This window comes from Gallinula chloropus, assembly GCF_964237585.1.
Source record: "Gallinula chloropus genome assembly, chromosome: 18".
In the NCBI taxonomy this organism is placed as follows: Eukaryota; Metazoa; Chordata; class Aves; order Gruiformes; family Rallidae; genus Gallinula; species Gallinula chloropus.
Window position 1 is genome coordinate 5200721 of NC_140103.1, and position 21777 is coordinate 5222497.

At 47.8% G+C, this 21777-nt stretch overlaps 3 protein-coding genes across 3 annotated transcripts; 1 reads left to right on the forward strand and 2 right to left on the reverse strand.

The window, feature by feature from the left end:
* Nucleotides 1–324: 324 nt before the first annotated feature.
* SURF1 (SURF1 cytochrome c oxidase assembly factor) lies at nucleotides 325–5036 on the reverse strand. Its single transcript, XM_084272514.1, has 9 exons — nucleotides 4955–5036; nucleotides 3792–3873; nucleotides 3544–3671; nucleotides 3107–3189; nucleotides 2308–2499; nucleotides 1946–2018; nucleotides 1424–1586; nucleotides 936–1017; nucleotides 325–733 (listed from the first exon to the last, which is right to left on the reverse strand). Exons 1-9 carry the CDS (start codon nucleotides 5018–5020, stop codon nucleotides 667–669), a joined length of 936 nt encoding a protein of 311 aa, XP_084128640.1. The 5' UTR covers nucleotides 5021–5036; the 3' UTR covers nucleotides 325–666.
* Nucleotides 5037–5149: 113 nt separating this feature from the next.
* Nucleotides 5150–8319, forward strand: SURF2 (surfeit 2). The gene is made up of 6 exons (XM_084272379.1): nucleotides 5150–5269; nucleotides 5621–5775; nucleotides 5965–6068; nucleotides 6518–6709; nucleotides 7303–7469; nucleotides 8183–8319. The coding sequence occupies exons 1-6, from the start codon at nucleotides 5195–5197 to the stop codon at nucleotides 8264–8266; spliced, it is 777 nt and encodes a 258-aa protein (XP_084128505.1). The 5' UTR covers nucleotides 5150–5194; the 3' UTR covers nucleotides 8267–8319.
* Nucleotides 8320–8581: 262 nt separating this feature from the next.
* On the reverse strand, nucleotides 8582–21660 carry SURF4 (surfeit 4). Its single transcript, XM_084272457.1, has 6 exons — nucleotides 21552–21660; nucleotides 14200–14386; nucleotides 13410–13486; nucleotides 12762–12805; nucleotides 11639–11825; nucleotides 8582–11410 (listed from the first exon to the last, which is right to left on the reverse strand). Exons 1-6 carry the CDS (start codon nucleotides 21597–21599, stop codon nucleotides 11144–11146), a joined length of 810 nt encoding a protein of 269 aa, XP_084128583.1. The 5' UTR covers nucleotides 21600–21660; the 3' UTR covers nucleotides 8582–11143.
* Between the last annotated feature and the right edge of the window lie 117 nt (nucleotides 21661–21777).

Genomic DNA, 21777 nt, shown 5'->3' on the forward strand with positions numbered 1-21777 from the left:
ATACGGGGCGTTACAACATCTTCCTGGCAGGAGGTCTGTCATGGTTGGTGAAGAGGGGAAAGTATGTAGAACTTGAGCTGCTCTTTCCTGACTGGTCACTTCATTGACAAGTGGCACTGGGCTTGGAAGGCTCTAGTTGAGCTGGCTGCTCCTTGGTTTTGCTAGTTGTCATCTTACATAGCCACAGGCTGCCTTACTTGCTAGACTTGGGTATCCACAGATAATCCTCAGATTAGGGTCTGTTGCTGTTACGAGGTAAGATGCACAAGCTGAGCACCTGTAGGCTCTCTTTATTCTGGTGTGACTGCTGCAAACCACACCTGAGTTCAGACACGATTGACTATTCAGTGTAAAGAAATTATCATAAAATTCCGTGCTCTTTAGGAAAATGCAGTGGAGAAGTTGAAGCTTTGTAGGTTACAAACCAAGCACAATAGAAAAGTACCCTTGAGCTTTCTAGGAAAGCTGGGGTATGCAGGAGTTACAATTTTGAAGTCCAAGCTGCAGCCAGAATCCCTGGTAGCAGCTCAGTCTGCATCAGTTGCTTAAAGTCTTTGCAGCTCAACACCTGGAGCTCTGAGTGCTTCAGTTGCTCGGTGCTGAGACTTGATCTCTTCTGCAGTAGCCTGCTCTTGACTGCAGGCTGGCAGGGATCAGCCCTTCTCCTCACAGAGGTATCTTCTGTATAAACTTCCTGTACCACATGAAGGAAGTTGCAGCACACAAGCCATACCTGTGAAAGAAAACCAAACCCCCCATGTAAACCTTTTCACCATGGAGCTGCAGTGCAATAATCACCCACTACTGCCAGCTGCTGTGCAAGTGTTACTTGGGCTCATCCAGTCTCAGGGATGGAGGAGCCAGACTTCCAGGGAAAGCTTTTTGCTCCAAAGCAAGGTGGGGAAGGTGTGCCAGGTGCTGGCAGGGTCCCTTACCAGGTGACGATGTACTGCATGTGCTCGTTTCTCAGGCTCACTCTTGTCTGGCCTCCGATGGGCCCCCCAGGGACTGTGCTTCCTGTAGGTATGACAGCATACAGTTAAATCCAGTCTGCACAGTGTAGAGCTGCCCTTGCTGTGGGAAAGGGGATGAAGGTGGTGTCCTGTGGATACCCTGCTCTTTTTTGGGCAGTGGTGTTCCTGTGTCCCTGGCAAAGCCAGTGCTGTGGGCAGGTGTCTGGTTGTGCTCAAGGTATTGAGCACACCTGCATCTCAAGCATGCTGCACTCCCCCAGCACTGGCTGCCTGGCACCTTCAAAACAGACCCTCCAGAGTACGAAAGAGGAGAGGAAGCTGCAATCCCTTGTTGGGCTCAATGGCTGAAAGGTCTTTTCTAGCTTAAATGATTCTTTGCCATGGGGAAGTAATAGAGAGAGAGAGACTGGGGGACACGGGAGGTGGGGTTGGGTTCCTCTGTGACTTACTGAAGTCGGCATCGATAAAGACGGGCTCGGCGCCGGTCACCTTGGCCATGGCCTCCAGGTCACGGTAGTGCCAGCGGTTTTTCTCAATGTTGTTCTCAGGCACAAAAGGTTTCCGGGTTTCTGATAACCTCACCACCCCAGTGAGCTCAATCTCCTCTTCAATCTGAAGAGAAGCACAGAGGAGAAAAAAGGAATCTTAGGAGGGTGATTTCATGTTCCAGTATACCATGTCCTGGTGGAAAAATAACAGTGCTTGCAGGGTGTGATTATCAGTAAGTGGCTGTGCCCTGCAGAGGGGTGGTCCTGTAACACCGCAGGAAAGGGGCAGCTGAAGAACAGCTCCTCCTTTGTAAAAAAACATTAGTTCCTTAACTAAAAGGTGGGAAGAAAGGGTTTATTTTAGAAATGCAATGACTGTATTTATGTAACTTCCCATGATGCTGAATATGGGTACTGCCGCTCTTGGTGTGCTGTTGCTTCTGGGTGATCTCAGGGCAGAAATAACCCCTGTGTTGCCCTTACCTGTCCCTTCAGCCTGGTCTCTGGTTTTAGTTTCTTTTTGGGCACAAATCCTCGGTTGACTAAAATGGTAACCCTAGAGTTAAACAAAGAAACACCACTCATGAGTGAAAGCAAACATGTTCTTCTTGCTGCTGCCTAGAAAAAAGACAACCCATGTTTGGTGCCACATTTTTTTTGGTCACCTGAGTGCACATTATAGGGGAATTCAAATACAACTTCAAGTTGAGCCTCAGTGACCTAACAGACCATAAGAAATGTCCTTTAAGGGAGAGGGAGAGACTTACGTAAACCCAACCAGCCTGATTCAGCTTTTCAAAACACACCTGAATTGCTCACATGAACCATGACTTTCACTAACTTACCCCAGGTCTGTGCAGTAGAAAGGAGTAATGACGTTGGCTCCGTTTTCTGGGTGGGATGTCAGCCGCCCGGCTTCTCTGGCCTCTCGCTCGGGGTCCACGAGTGACCGTGGCAAAATGTAGAGCTCCTTGGAGTGGTCAAAATGACCTCGGACCTTTACGGGTCTGTACTCCAGTTCCCTCAGTTCTATGGGGCTGCATGGAACAAGGTGCAAACAAAATGGCTGTGAGGAGCAAATCAAATTAGGGGATGTAATTGTGGGAGTATCCTTTTCCCTAATGGCTGGCTCTAGGTTGGCAAACAGAAGACAAACACTGCACAGAACGAGCAGCTGGCTTGTTACTTTATTACTATCACAGTGAATCGAATTGAGATGACTCTGAATGCTCTAAAGAGCAGTTCTTTTCCCTGATACCTGTAACTCAGTGCCACTTCAATGGCACACACACACAGGGCAGGGCCTGCTGTTGATCCAAGACTCCCCATTGCAGGAGTAATCCAGGCACCTGCTACCACCTCCTCCTCCTCCAGGAGGACCACATAAGGCATGAACTACATACCACATTCTCCTGGTCAGATTCACCCTTTTCTCATGCATTTTGAGTACCCTGCTCATTCTTTGATTATTTTAAATATGGTGTCTGTCTTTCTAATCTGCCTGCATGTCCCATCCTGACTGCCATTGTGTTCCTCCATTTGCATGCAGTTAAGTTCAGCATAAACTCCTTAGTGCAGGGTCCACATGAGATATCCCCAGACCATCACTGCTCTGTAGACAATAAACTCTCTCAGCTTCCTTACTCTAATGTCAGAGGGATGGGCTCTGCAGTAATTCTTGATGCCAGTTGTGCAATCAAATCTAGTTTCCACTTTCGTCGCTGGACCTGAAAGTATAGAAATGCAAAAATAATTCCTTATGGTAGGACAGAGCAATGCAACAAGCCCAGGGAGCCTTAAAAGCTTTTTTGGAAGTTTTTTCTCATATCTGGCCTAAACCAGGGCAATGGGAGATACAGAAATGGGGGCTACTGACTTAAAATTGAAGAAATATTTATAATTGCAGTGTAAAATACAAAGGTCCCTTTAAAGATTTACAAATGGACACTTTGAAAACAGAATTGTAAAATAACAGCTGCTCTTCACCCTGCATGTGATTTTAACTAGATCCAACAGGCAGAGGTGGCAAACCTGACAGCCCTCAAGTGCTCATCTCTTGAAAAATGAATGTCCATTCGTACCTGCCATGTGCCGAGACAGAACGTGGTCAGAGGGACCAGGAAGAGGCCCCATTTGAGTAAGATGTCCTCTCCAGATCTGTCAGCAGCTGTCGTAGAACTCTGTGGTCTGCAGAATCTCAAACAAACTTCTAGAGGAAACAGAATGAGGAATAAGATTTGTACAGAAGAGGAGATGCCAAACTCCTCAGGAAATGTCACCGCTTGATATAAGGTTGAAACAGCAGAAACCCCAATAAACATTCTCTTACCTTTTGTCTGCTGGACCAGACCAGAACCCACTTTACTTAGGGGATACCCAAAAAATGTTCTTCTGGTCAAGCTGTGTGATACCTACAGGAAATAAGAAAGATCCTTTGTAGCACCTCTGCTTTGTAAAATCTGTGTCTAACTCATATCAGCCGCCCCAATGACCTCATAAAATTTTGTTTACCCACTGACAAAATACTACTGAGGAAGTTTGCCTTAATGACAAAGATCCATACAGAAGGATGCCACAAATGCTGCATAGGTGAGTAGGCATTCAGTTTGGCAAGTTTTTTCCTGGCCTGTGTCTTTGGGCATGGCCTGCCTGAGAGAGCTGGGCTTGTTCAGCCTGGAGAAGGCTCCAGGGGGACCTTATAGTGGCCTTCCAGTACCTGAAAGGTGCCTATAAGAAAACTGGGGAAGAACTGGTCCTGAGGGTATGGAGCAATAGGATGAGGGGTGACAGTTTTAAACTAGAAGAGAGGAAATTTAGGTTGGGTATTAGGAAATGTTCTTCAGGATGAGGGTGGTGGATCCCTGGCACAGGTTGCCAAGAGAGGTGGTGGAGGCCTCATCCCTGGAGACATTCAAGGCCAGGCTTGAGGGGGCTCAGAGTGATCTGATCTAGTGAAGATGTCCCTGCTCACTGGAGGTCCCTTCCGACCCAACACATCCTGTGATTCCAGTCTCATCTGAGCAGCACCGGTGCGGGTGAGGTTACGACATTTATAAAGCTGCAGTCAGAGCGGCAGCCGCAGCCCGGGGAGCCCATCCCGCCTCCAGCCGCCCCGGAGATAAAACCCCACCGGGCCCCGGCCCCACTTGCGCCTTCCCGCCCCCGATGCCGCTCACTCCTCGCACCGCTTCGCCCCGCGCAGCGAACCACCCCCCCCCCCCCCCCCCCTCCACCGCGGCGGGGGCACCAACCCACCGCAGACAAGGCCCGGGCCCCGGTAACGGAAGGGCGGCGGCTGGGGGAGGCCGGCCGGGTGCGCGGACAGGATCACGGCCCGGCTCGGCTCTGCGAGGCCCGGCCCCGCTCCGCACCCCTCCGCCCTCACCCGGCCCCGCTCCGGACCCCTCCGCCTGTCCCTTCCGCCCTTTCCCGCCCGCCCAGCCCTCGCCCGTTCCCCTCTCCCGGCCCCGCTCCGCACCCCTCCGCCCTCACCCGGCCCCGCCGCTCCCGCAGCAGCCGCGGCCCGGCACGCAGCAGCAGCAGCCTCCAGGTCGCCATGGCAACGCCGCCACCGTTCCCCTCGCCGCCTCCGGCCCAGGCCGACCCAGCACGGACGATCAGACCGAGCCCTCTCTAGCCGCCCCTCTCTATGGTAGTGGCGGGGCCGGCACCGGAAGTTGGGGCGCGCTCCCGGCTGGCGGCGTGTCTCTGGGGCCGCCGGGAGCTGCGGCCATGGCGGAGGTGCCGGAGCCGGAGCGGCTCTTCCTGCGGCAGCACCCGCTCCTCACCCTCGCGGAGCCGGGCAAGGTGGGGCCGGGATCGGGACCGTGGGGTCTGAGGGCGCCGGGAGGCCCGGTACCGTTTCCGCAGGGATGAGTGGCACTGGGGGGGGGCCTGGGGCCACTTTCCGGCGGGGTTCGTGAGGCGAGGCCGGGGGATATATGTCCGAGGGGCTACCCCGGCAGCTGGCTCGGCTCCAGCCGGCTCTTCTCCCGCTGTGGAAGTCGGAGGAGGCCCGGGGAGGAGAGCACACGAGGTCTGGCCCGTCCAGCCCAGCCTGCGGTGGTCGCTGTGGCGATCCCCTGCGGTGGCCCGTGCGGTGATCCCTTGCGATGGTCCCTGCGGTGACTCCCCTGACCCGGCGCCGTTTCTCTGCAGGTGAGATGCAGGCTGACAGGCCACGAGATGCCGTGTCGGCTCTCGGAGCTGCAGGCGTATACCAACGGCAAGAAGTACCAGCGGCTGATAAAGACGGCCAGAGAGTTTGACTATGGCAAGTTTGAGCCCCACATAGTGCCCAGCACAAAGAATCTGTATGTATTTTCCCTGTTTCAGATGTAAAGCAGTCGAGTTTTACAAAGTTCTTGAGGGTTTGGGGGGGTTTGGGAGACTGGGAAATTCTTTATGAAGTATTTATCAGTTATGAGCCCAGTGTTTATAAGTGAGAAGTTCGTAGGTAACAGCCTGCTTGAACTCTGTTCCTGTCTCTCTCTGCCTGTCAGACACCAGCTGTTTTGCAAGCTCACGCTCAGACACATCAACAAGCTTCCAGAGCACGTACTGCGCCATGTCCAAGGGAAGCGCTACCAGAAAGCCCTGAAAACATGTAAGTAGCTTTTCTGGAGATTAAACCAGACAACATTTTTCCCTGGGCTGTTGAGAATCCAGTAGCTCTACATGAAGGGAGGGGATCCAGTCTTCTTTAGACTGACTGTCACATATTGCTGCTGTGTGTGCTCTTTAGCTGGGAAGAGAGATCTCAGGTACAGGGAGCAATAGGCCTGCAGCACATACCTTGGAACACCCTTCCTGCAGAGGGGTGGTGCTAAAGCTTCCCCAGAGAGCGTGGCTCACACATCCAGCACGGTCTCTGTGTTAAGATCTTTGCCATCTTTCATGGTCCATAGTATCACTGTAGATGATGTGAACGCGCAGTAGAGGTTAGAGCTCAATGTACCTTTGAGTTGCATTTAGCATAAGCCAGAGCTGGACAGGCACAGGGCTGGGGTGGCTGGGGAGCCTGGCTGAGCACTGCCTGACACCCTGCACTGTTAGACGAGCACTGCCAGAAGGAAGGAGTTGAGTACATCCCTGCCTGCTTGCGACAGAAGAAGCAGCGGCCGCGGCAGCCCGATGACCATATGAACGGGAGCGGGGAGCGGTACGGACAAGAGGAGTTCTGGGAGCCCAAGTCCAGCGAGGAGGATGGAGAGGAGACAGATGACAGCATGAGTGACCTGTACCCACGTGAGTAGGAACGTCGGTTTCATCTATGTGCCAAAGGGAGTTTGTTGGCAGATTTTCTCCTGGCTTCTTTATACTGCTCCTTGCTGCTCGTGTGCTGGAGGCATGTGACTGCCAGCCTGTTGGGGTTCTCCTTGGGTTTTGGAAAAGCTTACCACTGCCAAATAAGAAATAGCAGGTATCACTAAATAGTGACCAGAGTTGGATCACAGGAGGTGTGAGGGGAGTGATACAAGATCCGCCAGGATTTGTTGCTATAGGCATCTCTACTGCAAATGCTGCTGGCTGACAGGAGTTAGATCAGGCCATTCTGCTGACTTAATCTGGAGACACTGCTGCTCTGTAGGAAAGCAGACACTGAACTGTCCTTTTCTGAGCAGTTCCCAGAACCCAGGTGCTGAGAGCACCAGGCACATTCCTAATAAAACCCCAGTGTGCTTATTCCCCAAGTATTTCAGTAGTGACACATATGTACTTAGGGACTGGGAGCAGCTTGGCAAATCACCTTGAAGGTGCCCTCAAAGAATAGTTTTGGGGGGGAGGGCAGAGCCTGTGCACACAAGGAACTGATCCTGAATTAAATCTTTATGTTTTAGCTGCACTTTTTTCAGAAAAAAGCCCAACAGCTCCACAGACCACGAAGGGCAGCGATGAATTTGAAACAGACAGTGAGGACGACGGGGCCAAGCAGAACGGTGACGTGAATGGAGTGGGCGGTGGAAGAACAGATGTCAGGAGAGCAGCTGGCAACAAAAGGGGAAAGGTGGGAGTCACACCGTGGTGGGTAGCGTGGATCTGGGGTCCCATCCTGCTGGTGTCTGGTCTGTTCTGCTCTGAGAACCAGCAGAAGGTGCAGAGCTGGTTGGGGGAACGGACTTTCCCCATGTCCCAGCCAGTGACTCACATCCTGGGCACGAATCATTGCAGTCAATGTTGATGCTGTCTGTGGTGCCTGGATAAATGGCTCACCTGTGGTGGGATCCTGCTGCACTCCATTTTCACAGGGAGACAAGTGTAATCCTCCTCCCCATATACACACTGACACTGGTTAAACTCTTGTGAAGTCACAGGGTTCTTCTAGACCCCTCTTCTGCCTCTCTTGAGAAGCTGGCCTGGTCCTGTCCTACAGGACATTCCCTGATCCTTCTCAGCTTGGGAAGCCAGTAGTACCTAAAAAACAATGAACCTGTAACTCTAAGGCAGCCCCTGAGGAAGGGGCTGGATCCTTTGGTACAGTTACCAAGTGAAGGCTGGATGAAGTTTAGGTTTCTGTGAGGAAACTGCCACTGAATCTCATATAATCCTGTGCCCATCAGAGAGGGGGGCACTGACTTGCAGGATCATGCAAGGAGCCATCCTGGCCAACTCTGTGGGGCAAGGAGGCACCACTCAGTTTCTCTTTAAGCTGTCTGAGCAGGGCTGCCCTCAGGATTTGGAAATAAGCTGATTAACCTTTTTTTTTTCCTCTCTCTACAGAAACAGTCAGGGCCTTTAAAGAAGAAGTTCAAGAGTCATCATCAGAAACCCAAGAAGTTCAAGAAAGCAACTAATGGCAAATAAATCTGTGATAAGTGAGTGGCCTGAAGCCTGTTGTACAACAGTTCTAGAGGGTGCACAAGCTTGGGAAGTGTTTGCCCTTTCCCAGTAACAGTTATGGCTGGGGAGGGGACTAGGAGGGTGCAGTTAAACTGTGTTTTTGCCAGCCTTGAGCAGCCCCCACCAAGGGAAGGATGACTGCTGGAGCTGAGTTCAGGCAGCCCAATGCTCAGACCTGTCCCTGGAAAGATGGGCTGAATGGGGGGGGAGAGAGGAAGCACACAGGGCCCCTAACTGCCTTATGTGTGGGGTGTCACCAGTCACACACGCCAGGTGGATACAAAGATGCCATTGTTTTATTTTGATTGTTTCCAAAAATCAAAACATTTTCAAACACAACTAAGGTACAAAATACAGCATAAAATGAGAATTTATACTTATTTCTTTTTTTTTTTCACATAGAAAGCAAAAATATATTCAGAATGAATTCCAGAACACTTTGCAGAGCCAATTGATAGCTGACATCCTGCTTGTGATGCTTCTCAGCCACAGGGAGAGGTCACTGTATTTTTGGGAGATGCACAAATACAGCAGTGTATGTAGGAAACCAGAATCAGGACTCACAGTTAGTAAGTCTGTGTATTGCGCTGCCTAGAAATATCTTATAATGCCCTCCACCTAACCATGTCCCTTCACCACAAAAGTGTTTCTGCTGCAAAGGACAGTATTGATTTCTTTTCTGGGGTCTTTTGTTGGAAAGGGGACTTGATTTTCAGAGGAAACTGGTCAGTATTTCAGACTAGTCCATCATCCAGCTCCTTAGGACACAAAGAAGTTGAGAAAGCCAACGTAAGGGCTACTTACAGGAGTCGCTTCTGTCATTCCATGTGTAAATACTGTGAACATCAACAGCAGTTAAAAGATCTAAGAACAGCTGACTGGACGTGGTCTAAAGCCATTCCAGGACTTGCAGTGAGACTAAGCAGGAGCATCCCATGCTGTGTATCTGTACCTGAACAGATTGCTTTGTTTTTCTCTGGAGACAGGCACAGTGAACACAGAGGTGAAAACACTTGCAGAACCCATTTAAAAGAAAACCTTCTATGTGACCTAAAGCAAAACGCTGGTCTCCCCTCCTATCAACCCCACATACCACTTTGTTTCCTTCAGCAGCAGCACATCTTGCTATTAAATAGGCTATTTCCCCCTTAAGATGATGAAATCAACATTCAACAGTAATCAGTTCTTTCAGCCTAGTTTTCTCCCATAAAACACAACCGTTGTGCTGAACTGTCCAGGTTGATGTCCTTTCCAGGAGACCCTGGTAAATTCCTTCTGCTGGAGGAGTTCAGCAGAATTACTCCTCAAACAGCTGAGCAGCTTTCTCAAGGGAGAGAACAGTGCAATCTAACATTAGCAAGTGGTAGGGCTCATGCTTTCCAGAATTCTTTCATAATCTAGTGAAATAGGTTCACCTAGTTTACTAGCAGAGGACAAAACGCCTCCTCTGAGCAGCACTAAGCATGTTCATGGCACAGAGGTTGTGGCACTGAGTGAAAACAGGGCCTTCCTCTCTCCTCAGGGTGCTGAGGAGTTCCTCCCTCTCAACACCCAAGTTCCATCCCTGGCTGCTTATTCACCGCACAGGTGTTGCACTTGCATTCTTCAGCTATAACCGTTTGCATAGAGACCTGGGGCTATGGCAGCACACAGCTGACTGCCACATTTCCTCCCTACACATCTTGGGGGGGCTGAAATGGCAGAGAGAAGGGGCTGTACTCAGAAGTTCAACAGCCCAGCTCTCCTGCTGCTCAGTCACACTGGGACTTTTGCAGCAGAGATGATGACAGAAATGAATCTAAGAAGCAAAGACTACAGATTAGAAGACTGACCGCTCATCTTGCATGTACTGAGTGCAGGGAAAAGGGGAGTTTCTGTAATTCTGAAGACACTTTCACTGATAACCTGCAATTCAGATATGAATTTGGGACATGGATGGAGGGAAGCTGGTTAATAGCAGAAAGGAGCTTTTATTATGGAACCTGCAGCACAACTGGGCTCCCTTCTTGGGAATTCAGGAAGGGCAACTTTGGGAAAAGAATGCTGAGTAGTTCTTTTGGCACAGAATTTTAACAGAATCAAACATTCTGTCTCTTCAGGAGTATCTTCCCCCCCTTCCTTCCTGAAGTCTGATTAGTCATACACAATTCCTGATCAGCAATACAGGATTTACCCTTGCTCCCCTCAAGAGCAGAACCAGGACATGTTAGAAAATCCTCTCCCTCTTTTACCTAGAGCAAGGTACAACTACTTCCAGGGTTTTCTTTTTGCCTTTTATTTGAGGGCAGGAAACCCTTCCCCTCTTTTGTTAAAGGAAAAGGAATTACAGGCCTCTCAGCAGCAGAAATTACAAGGTTGTTTTTTTTAAATGCTGCTTTCTGCCTTGATAAGCAATGCTATAACCAGCAATGGAACTCCTTATGCACAAGACAATTTTGATGAGGGTGAGAAAGGGGATCCACCTTTTTAGTTATAGCTAGAACCCAACAGCACACTGAATGATACAGACAAATCTGTTCACAGTACTTCAAATTTTAAAACGCTGCTGACATGAAAGACAGCAACTGTACAACTGCAACTCACTGAAGCATCAGCAAAATGCAGGTTCCTTGGGTTAGTTCCAAATCTAGGAAAGTTAGAATAAGCCTAGGCAACGTTCCTTGAAGAAATAGGATTTTATCTATTGTATTACTGGTGCCACTGTAAATCAAATTCAAAACATCTGTGCCTTTAATAGGAAGGGGGCATGTATGTGTAAAATGCTGGCAGTTTTTGTTGAATCCATAGAGAATCAGTTCTGGACTTTTAAATGTTATGTCCCAAGAAGTGTTGCCAATCCTGTTACCACTCTTTTTTCTTCTCATCCATGGACACTCCACCAGGACCCAGTGCAACAACGAGGAGGAGCCCTCCAATTACAGACATGGTCTGGAAGAAGTCGTATTTGAGGAAGTCGTGCATGGGCTTGTAGGCTGGGACGGTCCAGAAGGCATTGAAGTAGATGTTGATGCCAAACAGCCAGATGACTAGAGTCAAGGCAGCCAGCTTAGTCTTGAAGCCAATTGCCACCAAGATAATCAGGGCTGTGCCCACAATGTTCTGCAGAATCTGTAAGGAAAACAGCCACAAGCTTACATATGGTTCTTAACTAGATACAAAAACATCAGGACAGAGGATGGAGATCAGCAGAACAGGCTGTCATGGCACAGATTTAGTTTTTCCAAATATTAACTCTAAAACACAGATTTATTTGATAAGCACAGAGTTGGTTCTGCAGCCAATCTGGGAGTTAGTCTAATTCTAATTTAACTCACACTTTTATCCTCAGATACTTACAGAAAAGAAGTTCATATCAAAGTGTAGCAGCGTCATGAACATGAGGACCAGCAGCACACGGCCCCCCAGCTGCATGTACTGCTTAGGAGAGCTCTCCCGCATGGTGGGGACACCAGCAAACATGCTCTTCCCCTCTGAGCGCGACTCAGCCAGAAGCAGCAGCAAGCCTCCCCCAAGGGCCAGGTTCCTACAGAGAGACAGAAACGGGAAGGGGGGGTGGTGGAAAAAAAAGCAGTTTAGGGCAGTTTGCACTGATTCAAGTCTTATCTGACAACGTCACTGCGTGCTAGTGAGGAGTGACCCGTTCTGCACCTTGTGACTCCACAGCTGGAACAGCAGCACTGTGCACAACGAGCGTTTACACAAGCCTGTCTAGACATGTACAGCCTGCCAGAGAAGTCCAGCACCCACAGCTCAGGCACAGCCGCTTAGCATCTGTTAAAGCATGAATTCAGTTATGCTGTTACTCTGTACCTTGGGTTTAGCTGCATGTGCCAAAGTAGTTCAGAGGTTGCTTTGAAAAACCAAGAGTGGTACTGCTACAAGAAGTTACACATTTACAGGGTTGTAGTAAACCCAGAGTATAGTTTGTGCTGCCCCCTGCCCTCCCCTCAAAGGGGTGAAAAGGTAACAGCCAGCCATCACTCAGGTTTGACAAGAAAGCTCACGTTTAAGAGCCCTGCCTTCCAAAACCTTCTCTAAGTAGAGATTTAGAAGTCCCAGAAACACTCCAGTACCTACACGCTTTTGTTTTCTCAGAAAACGGCTTGAGGCATGCACAAGCACAGCTGCTATTTTAGCCATTCAGAAAATAACAGCAGCTCTCTGACCCAGTCTAGACAGTTGTTTGTGAGCTCTCAGCAAGGAGCTTAGTAGCAGAAGCACTTGGATCCTAGTGGGTTAGGATTAGGCTTTCCTTTCTGCAGTACTGAGCTTGCTCTCTACTGTTTAACACAAACTGTACTATCTTAAGTGTTGTCATTTCTTGTTTAATGTAAATACATAGTTTTGTAAAGTCTTTTAGTAAATACTACATACAAAGACATCTCCTCTGTCCACAAGTGGCAGGGACAGACAACAGTTTTCATTGTGTATTGATAAAAACTGCAAGAAGTAGACATACCTCATCAAGAACTTCAGGTCCCATAGAATGCTGTATGCAATAGTCTAGACAAAGAAGAAAACACATTAAAACACTGTGTAAGCTACACTGAAGTTATGTCATAGTCTCAAGTCTGTACTATCCAGTCAGTTAGAAGTGTATTATACTGAAGGAAACAAGGCAGGTTACATCACCATGGTCCAGTGAGTCAGAATAAAGCAGAACAGATGCCAGAATTTGATTTGTGCTTTAGCCCCCCCCCAAAAACATGCCTGTTCTGAACAGGAAGGATGCTATCAACTAGGATTCTCTGTGACAGAGATAGTCCTTTATAAAAGCTGTGTGCTGAAGGCCAAAGCAACTGCAAGTTCTACGCTTGGCACATTACTGATGCACAGGTAAACTGTGAGTTACTTCTGCTAAATTGGTCAAGGTCAAGTATTGAATCAATGTCTCCAGCTGACTAATTGGAATTTCAGCCAAGACTCTACTGGAAGCATCAGAACAGAAACAGCAAAATAGTTCAATGCCATTGAGGACTGGCACTAGGCCAGGATGGAGAAAAATCCCAAGGCTGTGAATAGTACTTTAATATGCTGGTAATACTGGGGCTAAGAGAGAAGATTTGAAAGCCATGGTTTAGAAGGGCTGAAGAATCAAGCCTCCTACCTGTAATGCTATAATTCCAAACAGTCCAAAGCAGGCATATTGCACAAAGTTCCTACTCAGCACCAGGATACAGCCACCTGAGTTGGGGAAATTGAACACAGTTACACTTCTGGTCTGCACAGGAGGAGATGCTGCAGGAGTGCTGGCGTGTTTTGAACTGAGCAGACTATGGTTTCTTTCAATTGTGCCACAAAGAACTTCAGGCAGGATATTTTAATGGCACATCGGTATAAATCAGCTTGAGAACCAAGCAGTTTTAAAATGCTTTCTAATTCAAGAAGTTATCTTTTACTTTATAAAGGGTAAGCACATGCTGAACGCTGTCCCCAACACACAGCACCATACAGCAGCTATCAGTGTTAAAGCACTAAAAGTTAAAGAACTTTGCCATTGAGAGCAATAAGCATAAAAACAACAGGCTGAGAAGGTCTGAATGCTGCCCTGGTTAAGAAGATATGAGTACATCATTTAGAGAATTCAGGGGGTGTGGTATGTGTTTACAGATACGTGTACAGAATTGAAAACACTGTCCTAACATACTCTTGGCATTTATGACTCAGAGGTAGCAAGTTACAAGAAATTTTCTAAGGCTACTTCCAGGAAAGGCTGAAGCAGGTCAAGAGTTCTGTTCATTCAGCTCACTTTAGTACTATCAGTTCTAAGCTGTCAGTGACTTAAGAAATCAGCTAGGTGTTCCATGCTTAAATGATTCAGAGTGCTTGTGTGAGCCAGGGTGGCAGACACACTGGACTGCTCTGGCATCCACCTTAACAGCCTCAGAGCCACTTACTCAGCTGTCCGAAGAGATTAATGAACACAAAGATGGAGGCCAGGAAATAGCCACAGTTCCACGTGCCATCAATGTAGTCCCTCTGTTCACTCCACTGGAACCACATGCGGATGCCGTCCTCCAGGAAGGTGCTGATGAGGCACAGGCGGGCCACGTGGGGAAGGTACTGCTTCGTCACCCTCAGGAACTGCATGGGCAGACAGCTTCATTAGCAGGGGAGGAAGGCACAGCAATACTCAAGGCATAACAGATCCAGGCATTTGCAAACTGAGGTCAGCAGTTCTCTGTGCATACAATCAAAATTTAGACACAAAATTTAATTCAATTCTTCTCCACTCTGGTTTGATAACACCTGGGAGCAGTGGTGGGGGGACGACCTGTTGTCATACTACACACAAAGAGCATTTTTGGACAGGGACATGAAGAAAAGCAGAATCCAGCAGCACCTTTGTATGTAACAAGAACTGTGTTCAGATGGAGCTCTTACTAGATGAAGGCTGACCTTGGTTTTAGTTTGTCTATCTCAGGGTTTCATGTTGCAGCCCAACTATCAGATAGCCAGGAGCTGAAAGGGCAATCCTACTCCCACCCACATGCTCAGGCACTCAACACCCTGTAGCAAACTGATTCAGGGGGTCAGCCTGACAGAAGACTAATTTCCTACAAACCAGAAAACATTAATAAGCTTTCTGCCAAGCTAGCTCCACCTAAAAGCTCAGAATAAAGCATGTGTACATGTGTAGCAGCAGCTGTTATACTAGCATCTTCTGCATAAAGTCGGCATTTATAGACAATTCAGTGTAGCAGTTTAAAGGAAATTGTATCATGCCACAGATGCTGATCTTAGTTCTTGGGAATCCAAGATGTATCTGGTCCCACAGAGCTCTTCATCCTGCAAACTCAATTGTAGTTGTAGAGCAAACTAACCAGTAAGGAGTAAACACAGAACTGCTGAAGAGGGTCCACACCAGCATATTCTACAGAACTGAGGGACACAGGAAGACTTACTGCCTCTGGATTACAACAAGTGCTTGTCTCCCATTTTCCTGCACAGCACTGGTTATTACTTAATAGAGACCTCCCCAAGGATTTGCACTGTCACTCTGAACGCAAGAGCCTGGCTGACCTGTTTCACTCATGGGGTTCAGTTAAGCCAGAACACCAGAGAGACACATTTGGAGTCTACATGAGGAAGTGCAATCTACTAAGCAACAAACAATTAATCTAAAACTAACTTTACAAGATTATCCAGAGCAGTTTGGGCAGGTTGACACTTGCAGAAGTAAATAAATGCCCATGCCATAAGCCTCCCTCCTGCAGAAGTACAGGACTGCAGGTTCCAGAGTTAGAACTAGGAGGAGCCATTTTAAAAAAACAACCCCACATTATCCCCCACAAGGTTCAATGTGTCGTAAGACCCATTGATTCATACAGTTTATGCAATATTAGAGCACTTTTGAGCATGAAAAGAGGGGGGAGAACCCACATACATATAGGTGTCTTCCAGGCAGCACTGAACTGTATAAAAAAAATGGACAGAAAAGAAACACAAACCTTTTCTTTCACAGTTCAGTATATATGGGAGTGTGAAGAAAGGAGAGGGAAGTAATTTCTTGCCACAGTAATTAATAAATACTAAAGGGTGTTCCAAATCCTATGAAGCGACAAGCCTTGCTTACTGCCAAACTGAAGATTATCAAAAGGAAAACAATCCAGTAAACATGCTTAATAGTTAATTAAACAGTTAATATTGGAACAAACTACACTAGTTGTACTGTGTGCATCCAGAGTCTAAGGGTCAAGATTCAAGTTAATCGAGCACATTTGAAGTGCGGCTGTACTCTGACTCAGGACTGCCACTTCAAGCTTAAGCCATGTCAACAGTTGGATGAATGAGTCAGAAGAAGATTTGTGATCTTTGTCACTGGATGAGACATCTCAGTTTATAGCTTTCTTCTTTTCTGGATTTCACCGTGCAACTTGCTGAGGAATACTAAGGATGATGATGTTGTTCTGGAAATAGTACAAAACCATAAGTGGCTTATAAATAAGTCTGTTGTGTCAAGACACAGAGCAGGCAACTTTGGTCTAGAAGGAAATGAAAGAGGACAAGTGTTGGGCATCTGTAAGGAGAGGAAAAACACACTGCTGTAGTTGAAAAAAAAAAGAAGCCAACATCAGAGATGGCATCTGCCTCCAGGCCTCATCTTCGCTGCTTCCGAAGCAGGTCATGCGAGCTGATCTGATCTTCCCCTTCTCTGTAACTAAACAACTGCCAACAGTCCAGGTGAAGGAGCCAAGGCAGCAGTTAACATTGACCTGTTCTGGTGGCTCAGTGGGAATTCGACGCCATCGAGCACACGCATCCAATCAGCTTAGGACAAGTCAGAAGGACTGAGGCCTAAGGCAGCTGCAGTGCTAAGCAACCTTATCGTGACACACATCATCTCTGGACATCCATAACTCACGTAGCTGCATTTACTCAGCTACACACAAGTTGAAACCCCTGTACACAGCAAGCTTAAAATGAAAAAAGCTTCAGGAACAGACTGTATGAACACAAATCCAAGCCATGGAGATCCAGAGAGAAAGAAGTTAGATGATAAACACCAGAAGAGACCATAACAGGCAGCAAGTGATTTTATGATTACAGGATTCAAGTATAAATCACTGAATTTAACTAAGGTTAGAGTAACTTAAGAAACAGAAAGCCTCCAGAAGTGGGGCCTAACTAACTACTAGACACTCTGGTTTTGTCCCTACACATCACCAGCAACGTGGCTGTAATGCTGCACCCTGAGCCCACTTCCTTGACGATTCACACATATAAGAGCAGCACATATGGGACATCTGGTAGCTGCAGTTAGTGAACATATCCAGCAGAGACACAGGACTTGAAATACACACTCCACTAAAGCACAATACAGGCAAACCCAAACAAAACTGTTGAGATTGATGGAGGTGACAGTATTAAACTCATGACATCAAGTAACTGGATGGCTTATTCTGCTACAGGCTTTGCATCAACTGCTCTTACCACATACTGCCTTGTTTCAAGATGCAAAACATCCTGAGATAGAGACAATGAAATACTAACTAAAACTACTTTAAAGAACAACAGCTGGTTGTGTTGGCAGCCAAGTCACTAGCATGCACCAGAGGGGCTTTGTGTTGTCACTTCCCCCTCTAACAGGATTAGAGAAGCAAAGATAGATTTAAATGCTCCTCAGTTTAAACAAGCAAAGATACACAAGAGGATCCAGAGATCCCTAAATTAAATCTCTGCTCAAAACTCATTTTTCAGAAGGAGGCTTGACATTCAAACCCATAGAGACCTGCCCACAGAAAGGTAACAAGAGTCAATATACAATCATTTTACTGTGCTTTCTAAACATACAGCCCCAACAGTTCACAATTTGTAAAAATCCAGCCCGTTCTGTTAAAAGTATACTTACTGTAGCATAATTACAGCTATTTTAAGACCACTACACAAACAGGTGTTACGAAGTTTTGCTGACACTCAGGTATATTCTGGCCAAACAGAACCCTTGTCTGTGTGTACACACAGGCATGTTCTTGCATTATGGAAGTTATGACCATGGTGAGGAAGAGCAGTCTGCTAATCTACACAGAAAGCACGCTTGTGGGCTGCACAGCATTATTAGTCCAGAGCTTTTGGCTTATTCCAAAATCTAGCTCATACTCATTTAAGGGATTGTTTTGTTCTGGGAGGACAGAGACCTCCAGCAGCCTGGGACACCAGTGATCTTTTCTGGAATAGGATGCTCAGTCTTCCAGCAGAGAGAAAAGACACATCCTCTCACCAATCTATACATACCCACTGAACGAGACCCCACCTAACGATCATAAGGACAACACTGCCCATTGCAACAGGCTAATCAATATCTACAAGCTGGTTGTGCAGACTGGAAACAAAGGCTTCCCTACTTCAAAAGACAAGAAGAAAGCTATGACCCCCTAGAACATTGTTAGAGATCTTACTCAGGGTTTAATTGTACAAATATTTCTCATTACCGTGATTTTCACTTCTAATGCGTGCTTTACACCAATTCCTTTTTCCAAAAAGGCTATGAATAGGATTTATTAGTTATATATTGTATTTCTTATCTCTCCATGGGAAGATTCCTTCCCAGCCTAACCAGAAGAGGCGTTTTAGCTTGCAACAATAATGCATCAACAAGACTAAGTTACAGATTCCAAAAGTCAGGTTTTTAAAAACACATAGTTCAGACTAATAATGAAATGTTTTCTTCTCCCTTCTGTTTTCCATAAACTAGGACACAGATGTCAGATTTAGCTGAACAACATGCATCAGCATTTACATTGGAAATTTAAGTAAACTCCCCCTGAGTCTGTCTCTCCCTTACAGCCCTTTCACTGCAGTACAATGACTCAATAGTCTTCTTGCATTTTTGTCTATAATTTATTTTTCAGGGCAGCAGAAACACCAGGCCCCCACATTCCTAAACGGACACTAGAAAAGTTGCTCGGGATCTGCTCCCTCTTTACAGGGATTACAGAAGAGAGACAGCCTGTCCTACAACCCTAAACAATTACTACAGGCCTCAGACACAGCTATGTTCAGTGTGGTATCAGCAGTACGTGGTGCCTGCACCAAAGGGTTTGTCATGTAATGTTTTAACGAGAATCACTAAAAAAAAAGGCTTTACTTCTGAGTATGTAAATTATTTAATTAATAACATTGTTTTTAAGCCTCATAACACCAGGCCAAACTAACCCATAAAGCCTGTAGCTGGGCATCATTCTGAACCAAGACCCTTAGTTCTCTGCAGCATGTATCACCTAGATTTTAAGAACCCCTAATAACTTTTCCCACCCCCCCCAATATCTAGTAAGTTGTCTTCTCTGAAATCAAGAGGACCACCTCCCAACACCCACCAAGCAGCTGCCTCCTCCACTGCAGTCCTTGGAAACCACTCACAGTTACAGAGCAGAGTAACTCATCAGCTGTACCACCTCCCTGTGGGCTACAACTCATGCTACAGCCAAGCTACTGGCTACTGCTCCTCACAAGCCATCCCACCCCAACAGCATGCTCATCACTTGACCTAAACAACAGGATAACTGGTAACAACAGAAAAGTCAACTCCTCTATTTATCCCCTCCCAATTCAGCTCTCCAGCCCAGTGACCAAAAAGCACTAGGGAGTGACAAAAGGGGAACGCAGCCTTGGGAGAAGTAGGACAAGCCCTTTCACTGAGAGCTAGCTGTCAAGGCAAGCTTAGCTGCCTTTAAGGCCATGCCCCCAGAGGACTAGTTCACCTCTGGATTAAGAGCCACTTGTTACTACAGAGTATCTTGGTTTCTAAGGCATAATTTGCTAAATCAGAGGGAAATGGCAGTATTTGAGAAAATGTTAAACTCCAGTATTTGAATTGAAGGAACAGATTATTCTTGAGGTTTTGTAAGACATTGAGGACTTAGTGATAAGCCATGGAAGTAGCTGTAACATTTTCCCACAGGGGTTTTATGCTACAGAAATTAAGACTCATTAAGTCTTGAGCACTAGCACAGGGAGTGTAGAAAGCAGAGTCATCAGTGAACACGAATTCAGCTCCCCAAAAAGCCACTGTCCAGCTGTACTACCTCTGCCTCTATCAAGGAGAGTTTCAACATAGCTTCAGCTGAAATGTTCCAAGTGTTTTTTTTTAATCCAAGATGAACTAACAGTTTCCGTAATGCCAAGTGTCAACTTCGCAATATATACCAAAGGTTATCGTTCAGTACGTCTCTCCACTCCTGCACTAGTGTGATACTGAGCTTTAGGGGCATACAGAGCACTGAGAGTATCCAGCTGAGCTATGAGGCAGCTATTTGGACCCAGAATTATCAAGTGAGTTAGTTACTTGGAAAGCTGTAAAAGTTGTTTCACCATCCAAATGGTAAATGCACACAAACACCTCAAATTCTGCAGCTAAAGGACAGACTGATCTTTAAATAAAATGTGGCCCCGCACAAACAAAGTTGAGCCATTTAAAACTCATTTCAGGAGAAAGGAGACTGCATTTCAGATGGACAAAAGAGCTTTCAGTAGTATGAAAAAAAGGGCTGTTAAAGACACCTAGAAATAGTCACACAGGAATAAATAGGGAGGTGTTATAAAAAGGTCAGGACAAGTGTTGTAGATTTTGGCAACCAATCTGAACACTATAGTGGTAGTTTACTTTCTCTTCTAACAGGAGTGAGAGGAGAAGGTAAACAGACGATGACGAAGATGATCCAGGCGCCCCTTAAGTTGAATACTACCACATACCACGAAGATTCTGTCTCTAAAATGAGTCTTCTACCTGGGGGCGGGGAGGAAGCACAGAAAAGGTATCCCCAGTGAAATTCAGTTAAAGGCCCGGAAGCAGCGCAGCCCCCTCAGAGCTGTGACACCTTTCTGTGCGCCGCACAACTCCAACTGCTTCAGTAGTCAAGAGTTGTAGAACTAGACAGATTTTTCCAGAGACCCTGCTAAATGTGATTAGGTATTGCTTCTTGTTTTCAATTAGATGAATCACTAGGTCAGTTAAGACCTTTCTGACACCATCACCAGCAGATCAGCTTACTCACAATCAAAATCTCCTGTTCTCACATACAGTAAGAGATCTCAAGCTTCTATTTAAGGGAGAAATCTGTAAGGGCCTCCACTGAAGTAAAGATATGAAGGACTACAAGACGACTTCAGCTTCCTTTCCTTTTGCCCCAATTCTAAGCACAGTAGCATGATGCTGGTAAGTCCCTTCCAGTCTGAATTTCTAGACATGGGTACGGAATGGACTTTCACTTTCCTGCCCCCATCACCCCACCCCAGCCTCCCGCATCCCTCTATGCCCTAGCTGCCAACCTGGGCAGCTTAGGAAGAGGTGAGAGCAGCTCAGCCTCCTATCGCCCCTCCATTTGTTCGCTCCCATGGGGAAGCCCAGCGCCCAAGGGGAGAGGGGCTGGGCCGCTCTACGAGCGACCACAAAGCCCACATGAGGGCAGCGGGCAGCCGCTCCCACAGGGCCCCTGCCGCAAGGCCTGCCCCAGCCACCCCCACCCCAACAGAGAGCCAGGCCTCCCCCCACCCCAGGGCGGCGCAGGCGAGGATGCCCACCGCCCCAGCGAAGAGGCAGGCCCCAAGCAAGGCGGCAGCCCCGAGCCGGGCCGCCGCCCCAACCTGCTCTACAACAGCCCAGCTAGGCCCTGGGGAACAGCAGCCCAACCACCCCCCTCAGCGCGGGGCCTGCCGAGGCGCCCCCTCACAGCCAGCCCCGGCGCCCGAGGGAGCGGCCCAGCGCACAAAGGCCTCCCGGCCAGAGAGGGGAAGGCGGGCGGGCACCCACCTGGTCCGCGAAGTCCTCGGCGGTGCTCATGATATCGTTCTGGCCCATGGCGGCGGGAGAGGGGTGCTGCCGGCGGCTGCTGCTGCGCGCCCGGGGCCCGGCCTCAGTCTCAGACGGCCGCAGGAAGGGCGGGAGGGAGCGCCGGGCCGCGCCGCCACTCAGCTCCTGCTGCCACGTAGGCCAGCCCTTAAAGGCGCCGCGCGGGCGGCAGCGCCGGCGCAGGCGG

Coding starts and splice junctions, on each gene's coding strand:
- SURF2 (XM_084272379.1), top strand. CDS start 5,195: ATGGCGGAGGTGCCGGAGCCGGAGCGGCTCTTCCTGCGGCAGCACCCG. Junction 6,069..6,517: donor CCAGAAAGCCCTGAAAACAT/GTAAGTAGCTTT, acceptor CTGCACTGTTAG/ACGAGCACTGCCAGAAGGAA. Junction 7,470..8,182: donor CTGGCAACAAAAGGGGAAAG/GTGGGAGTCACA, acceptor CTCTCTCTACAG/AAACAGTCAGGGCCTTTAAA.
- SURF1 (XM_084272514.1), bottom strand. CDS start 5,020: ATGGCGACCTGGAGGCTGCTGCTGCTGCGTGCCGGGCCGCGGCTGCTG. Junction 3,190..3,543: donor TCTGTCTCGGCACATGGCAG/GTACGAATGGAC, acceptor CTATACTTTCAG/GTCCAGCGACGAAAGTGGAA. Junction 1,018..1,423: donor CTTTATCGATGCCGACTTCA/GTAAGTCACAGA, acceptor TCATACCTACAG/GAAGCACAGTCCCTGGGGGG.
- SURF4 (XM_084272457.1), bottom strand. CDS start 21,599: ATGGGCCAGAACGATATCATGAGCACCGCCGAGGACTTCGCGGACCAG. Junction 13,487..14,199: donor TAATCTCTTCGGACAGCTGA/GTAAGTGGCTCT, acceptor TCCCCAACTCAG/GTGGCTGTATCCTGGTGCTG. Junction 11,826..12,761: donor GACCTGAAGTTCTTGATGAG/GTATGTCTACTT, acceptor GTCTCTCTGTAG/GAACCTGGCCCTTGGGGGAG.